Source organism: Lacerta agilis, chromosome 8 (assembly GCF_009819535.1).
Source record: "Lacerta agilis isolate rLacAgi1 chromosome 8, rLacAgi1.pri, whole genome shotgun sequence".
NCBI classification, from domain to species: domain Eukaryota; kingdom Metazoa; phylum Chordata; class Lepidosauria; order Squamata; family Lacertidae; genus Lacerta; species Lacerta agilis.
Genome location: NC_046319.1, coordinates 41,191,410 through 41,198,171, shown reverse-complemented (window position 1 = coordinate 41,198,171; position 6,762 = coordinate 41,191,410). Strand labels below are relative to the sequence as shown.

Below are 6,762 nucleotides of genomic sequence, written 5' to 3'. Positions count from 1 at the left end.
CAGGGTCTTTTGGGTAGTGGTGCTAGGTTTCTGAAATTCACTGCTAAGGGAGGCCCGTCTAACCTCGTCAATTCAGCTTTGTTGTTCTATAGGACAGGGAGGTGTACAATTGTGTATGAAATACTTACACACCACCTTTTGGCCAGAGGTTCCTACCTGCCAGTTTAAAAATAAAAATACACCAGGATTTAAATGAGAACTTCTTTCAAACACCTCGACTATCATCTTATTCTCTTTGCCTTAAATGGGATGCGATCTTTTGTGAACTCTGGCTTTAATTATTGTTTTGACTGTTTAAGTTTATTGCTTGTTTTGTATTTTGGTTTTATTTACTGTACCCACTTAGAAATGGGTCAACAAATGTGAAAGGTACAAGTTGTGATGATATAAAACCAAGTTCAGCCACAAGCACTCTCATATACTCTTATAGCCTTTTGTTTTTTTTTAATGAACCATTTCTTAAAACTCTGCATTGCCTCCACCCTTAGATTCATATTACAGCATCACTTTATAAAGATATTTACACACCTCCAACATCCAAGAGGTCCCCTCCCCACTTGTCACAAAGCAGATGAAGGCCAAGTATCTGCCTGGCGACACTTCCCCTGAAACAATTGAGCCTTATAGCGCAGATGGAGAACCTGTGACCATCCAGGTGCTTTGAGACTCCAAATCCCATCAACCCCAGGCAGCATGGCCGATGGTCAGGAATATGGGGAGATGGAGTTTGGCAGCAACTGGGAGGGACAGAGATTCCACAGCCCTGCCTTATAGTGAACTGCTGTCACAGAAGGGGAGAGTCAGCAGAGAGAAGAAACCCCTGACGTTTCTGATTGGTTAAAAAGAAATCACATCCCTGATAAGCAGCCACACGGAGACAACAGGTGGCATGATATCTATTTCCATGAGCACAGCTAAAAGCGCTTCATCTGACGGCGTTCCTGCCGACGCTGCTTCTTTTCGTTAGGCTCCTGGTTGGCGGCTGAAGAATCTGCAGTGAGCCAAGGCCCTAGGATGTTAACCCAGAGGAGATAGAGTGCTCGACCCGGAGCCTGCAATAAAAGAGAGAGGCAAAGATCTTTTTTTAAAGATCCTTCAGGTATGAGCAACCCAAGTTACAAAAATATATATACCTATAACTATTTTCATACCATAAGTTGCTATAAATAATAGGTGCTCTGAAGCCATGTTCCTTTGTCATTGCATGCAAAATGAAGTCTGACCAAACAAAGTAAAAGTTATTTATCATCGTGTTTTTTTCTTCTCACTCCTATTTCATAATCCAATTTTTCCATAAGCGTGAACTTCCAGGCCTGAACTTCTTTAACAAGATTGAGAAGCCTGGCATTAATTCTCATTTCTCAAAGCTACCCCTTAATCTCTATGGGACAGCATTAGAAGGGCAGTTGATTCAACATTTCTCTTTGCACCTGGAATCTGGAGAAAAACTATGACTTTTATTCAAACATAAGATGTTGGATCACAGGCCAAAGGCCCATCTAGTCCAGCATGCTGCTCTCATGGACACCTGCACCAAAAATTTCCAGCAAACTGGTATTCTGAGCTTTATCGCTTCCAACAGCAGACATGGTATTTACAGACTACCTCTTTGCAGAAATGATCTTTTACAGTCCTCTCCCAATTATTCATTTCCAAAAAAATAAGAAGAATAAAACGTTGTTTTGAACACAGATAAGAGTATAAGGTTGTATGAATTCTCCTCCAGGCAGGCAGTGGCTGGGATCTGCTGACACAATGGCAAATGAAAGTTACAGGTTCATTATGTACCAAACAATGGAGCTAGAAAGACTCACCAAGAGCCAGAAGTACCACACATAAAGGGAAAAACAGCTGAGCACTTGGATTATGGCTGTAAGCAAGATCACATCCTTCAGATGCCTGAGAATAAACAAGAAGAAGCTGTTGTTTACTGGTTCAGAACATAAAAGCCTTGCCTAGCCCTGTGGTCCCAAAACCTTTCACTAGCAGGGAGAGCTACAGAAAACTATCTCTGCCATAGAGTCTGGAGATTGGAGAAGAGGGGCTGCAGGCAGGGATGGCATAGGAGTGGTGATGGTCCGTGTGTGTGTGTGTTCCAGAAGTAGCCTGGTTAAAAACAACAAGAAATATGACTGCTAGTTGATGCTGGCGCATAAGGTTCACTCGCCTAATCTACAGGGATAACAATTCAAAAACCTCATTGCTCACTAGGGAGCAAAATGCTGCTCCTGTTGGCTTCACCTCCCTAAACACAGCAAGATCCCTTAAGCGGTCACTCTGCTTTGCTGTCTTTCTCAGTCGCCTCTAGCGATGCCACTGATGCTGGAAGTACCGAGGCAACAAAGGCAACTGATATAATATTTTCTGAGAACAGCCAAGGAAAATGTGAACTTTTAATCTGAATAAATCTATTATCCCACAGCTCATACATCCCAGTTCTAAACTCATAACTGAGCTCCTTGGAGGAAATTCAAATCTTCATTGTTACAATCAATGACCATCATGTACTTTTTATCTATATTAAGCATCATCCAGTCCATTCAGATTTCTAAAGTTATTTGTAATTTGTTTGCACCAACCGGGATGGCAAACGGCAGAAAGGACAAGGAGAATGGCAAAGCGTTTTAGGGGACGGTGAGAAGGACTTAGGAACTTCATTCTTCTTAACCACTGGGTGTACACAAGGAGGAAGGGTCCTGTCCCCCCGCAGTTTCTCAGTGAAGGAGCTAGAGAACAAAGCTCTGAGAAGCAGCCAATGGCTCCCCAAAGACACCAGTACCTTTATATGATTCCTGCTCAGGGGTGAAGGAGATCTGTGTATGCACTCAGGCAGCAGATCCTGCTCACCTGGACTTGTGTAGTGTAGACACTCACTCTGCCATCCCCTGCTCCATATTCAGGTCAATTCCACCATCTGCAAGGCTGCCATCATCCGCAAAAGAAGGCTTTGCCATGGAGCTCATTGAGCGGTAACTGGCCCCGTAGATCATCAAACTGAACACAAATAAAATCTACAAGGAGAAGACAAAAATCAGCAAGGTAAAACCACCCAGATGGTAATGGGCTCCAACTCTCATCCTCCTCAGACACCGCTGGCTATGCTTGGTATGACCGCTGGGAATTGGGAGTCCAAAAACATCTGTAGCGTGACAGGTTAGCCATTCCTGGACTAAAGCATTTGGAGCCTTTTACATTCATAGAACCACAGAATTGTAGAGACAAAAGGGACATTGTAGCACTCTTTCAACTACAGCATCTGTCCAGCTTTTGCTCAACTTAGGAATGAAGGACATGGTGGGGTGGGGAGAAGAGGAGGACATGATAAAAGCTTTATAAAATTATACACAGCATGGAGAAAGTGAAAAAACTGAATGACAGAAGATTCTGGACAAACTGCCTCCTCACACAATGCACACTTAACTTGCATCAGTGTCAGAAGATGCAGTGATTGCCACTGGCTTAAGTGGCTTTTTACAGTCAAGAAGGTGGTGTGTGCACATGCTGTAAGGGAAGTGAGGGGCAGATGGGGCTCGTCAACCTGGGAAGGTAGTCTATCTAAGTGAAGGAAAACTGATCCTAAACTTCTGCTGCCTTGTGGGGTATCTTTGGAAGAAGAAATGAAGGGGCTAAGAGACAACATGGTTTTGGATTGCACTTCCCTCAGTAGATGACAATTTATACCATCAGAGTATACCACCTTCCCCAACATAGTTTCCTCCAGACATTTTGGACTCACCCAACTCCAGGCAGTTGCTGCTGCATAGAAGACCACAAAGTTAACAATTCCATAAATGGCCTGAAATTAAGGGAAGCAAAAGTCAGAAATCACATAAAAGGGAAGACACAAAGCATAGTTTTGAATCTTCTTGCATCAAAAATATGAATGTAGTATAAATAAGTTCTGGAGGTGAGTGCCATTGCAGCCCAAACAACACTGTGGACACACAAGAGGGAGGAGGCAGCAGACTAGGGGGAACCCCAACTTTTTCAGAAACACACAAAAAACCATTAGGAAAAAAGCTGGGGTGGAAGGGAAACCCACAAAACAGCCCAATGAGTGCTGTGTGAGCAACGCAATACTTTCTGACTGTTTGGGACAGGGAGGGAAAAACTGGGATGGGGACTGGGAAAAGAGGGGGAATGGCACAGGGTGATTCTTGAACTGGGAACACTCCACACTACAACATTTTATTGCAGGTTCCACTTGTCTGATCTAAATCTGAATGAAGTCACACTAGTGAAACCCAAACCCACCGTTCCATCTTCAGGCACAGCAGTTTATGAAGTGACAACTTCATACTAAGTTCCTTCCCTCCCAGACAGATATGGACACAGGCTGTCTTGTTGCTATTGATAGCTAAGGGTTGGTTTTTTTTTTTGTTTTTTAGGAAGAATGACGAGCAAAGGCCTATGGAGTAGCTATTTTAGAAGAACAGAATAGTTAAGATAGGATCTGAAAGGGCTCAGGACAGTGTACATCATTCCACCATCCTCTTCCTGGTTATTCCAATAAAAAACAAACCAACCCTGTGAGATGGGCAAAGCATCATCTCCAACCTCCCCTCTGATCAGCCCAGTGATTGACTGTGTGTTAAAAACAAATGGTATGGACATAATGTGCATTTTATAAATAATAATGTGAACAGTAGCTGCAGAATTGGGACTGTGGCATAAAAATGCTTTTTGTTTCTGGTTTGCTTTTATATTTACCCTTGTGCCATAGTCCCACCACAAGCCACCCTTTCAATGTTGTCCTTTGCCCTGGCAGAAGATCTCCTATTGACACCAACAACATGTGTATTTTAATGAACTGAATAGAGTGAAAGATTATGAGTCATGGGGTGTGCAGTATGTGTATATGAAGTTAACAGTGCCTAGCTTATTATTTTTTTAGTTGCTATTTTGTTAATGTTGTTAATATTGTTTTATAGATTCTAAATACTATATTGATTTGTTAATCATATAATATGACTTTTGCTGCAATCATGATGTTTATCTTACTTTTTAGTTCTGTTTGGTTAATAGTGTTTTACAGGTGATAATTGTTTTATTGATGGTTTGCTAATTAATATTATTTATGCTGTATTTGTGATGTTCTATTACAGGGGTCGGCAAACGTTTTCAGCACAGGGCCGGTCCACTGTCCCTCAGACTTTGTGGGGGGCAGGACTATATTTTGAAAAAAAAAATTGAACGAATTCCTGTGCCCCACAAATAACCCAGAGGTGCATTTTAAATAAAAGCACACATTCTACTCATGTAAAAACACGCTGATTCCTGGACCGTCTGCCCACTCTGACATTTTAGACTTAGAAGTGGTATCTCACAGCTTGCAGCATGTGAGGTATCAGTTCTTACTCCTTTGGGCCTTGCACAAAGTAAAAAGGGAGGGAAAGACACCCAGAATAGCAGGTAAGCTATTCAGAACTAAAGGGGTTTTTTCTTAGAACTGCAAATACTTTCTGCCCAAAATATCAAGGCTGGCCTTGTCCACTGTATAGAATCTATACACACAGAGCATCACACACTTACATTAGCTCCCAAGATGATCCGCAAATAGAACTTGAGTGTATCCTTGTTTTCTTCAAATATCTGCTTTTTACCTTTGGTTCCCACCTTTCCCTTTGGCTGAAAAAATAGAAAAATTGGGATTAAGTTAAATGATAAATGTGCTGAATAAGCCAATATCAAGGAAGTTCATTTTTAAAAAAGAAGAATTACACTTAATTTCTGATCTTTCACAAGAGCCTGGGTGAGTTATTTTCTCTCTTGCACAACAAGGTTGTGAAATAGTTCAATCTGTCCAATTCATCTGAGATTTGAATCCAGGTGACTCCTACCCAAACCCAACACTCTGGACTTCTGAATTGCAGAGTAGAGTAGAACCAGCACAAAAGCGAAAACTGAAGTGGCAGTGTTCCGAAATGGAGACGGGGTAAACAAACGAAGAATATGAAATTATTACAATTCCAGAACTGTAATATTAAAGTGGGAGAGAGTATTAACCTTAAGTAGTCTAGGTTCCAACAATTCCAAACGGTTTCTCAGCAGCTTTATTTACTATACCTTGCTGCCAGGTTACAACCTTAAGCCCATTAAAGTACTGTACGTATAACAGAAGTAATCACATATTCTTCCTCTTTCTACTTATGCCTCTATTCCCCACCCCAGCCAGTCTTCGCTTGTTCCCATGTGTCTTTTAAAATTGCATGCAAATTTGGGGGCGGGCCTGCCATGCCAGTTCTTTGTAAAGTGCCACACAGATGGCACTACGTTAAAAAAAAAATTGCATAGGAAAGGGGGAAATGTGCAGAAATGAAAGCTGAACCTGAAACGGGTATGTAAAAATATCGAGGGCTGCATCTGAATACGTCGCATATGACATACACCAACTGATATAAATGGAGGCAACTCCATTGATTCCAACGGGTCTCCTCTAAGTATGATTTAGCCAGAGAGAACCCACAACCTTCTTCCGACCCCGATCCGTGCCAGGCATGCCCCCCCGCACACAATAATCCCCACCCCACACTCTCCAAAGCGCTCCACGCTCGGGCCCCTTCACTCACCGCCATGGTGGCTCTACGGCGAGTCCCAACGCCAGGCAGGCAGAAAACCCACCAAGTCAGCACAGCAAGACTTCCGGTACAGCGATCCCTACGTCATCGCTCGGGCCAGACGCGGACAACAAACGTCTATCCTTAGAGGACTACAACTCCCGAAAAGCATCGCGCCGTCGTCATGGAGAGACGGGGAAGCTGA

General features: G+C 42.7%; 1 protein-coding gene across 1 annotated transcript; it reads right to left on the bottom strand.

Moving 5' to 3' along the window:
* Positions 1-307: 307 nt before the first annotated feature.
* Positions 308-6,688, bottom strand: TMEM208 (transmembrane protein 208). The gene is made up of 6 exons (XM_033157125.1): positions 6,570-6,688; positions 5,533-5,628; positions 3,737-3,796; positions 2,875-3,011; positions 1,815-1,899; positions 308-1,052 (listed from the first exon to the last, which is right to left on the bottom strand). Exons 1-6 carry the CDS (start codon positions 6,573-6,575, stop codon positions 915-917), a joined length of 522 nt encoding a protein of 173 aa, XP_033013016.1. The 5' UTR covers positions 6,576-6,688; the 3' UTR covers positions 308-914.
* Between the last annotated feature and the right edge of the window lie 74 nt (positions 6,689-6,762).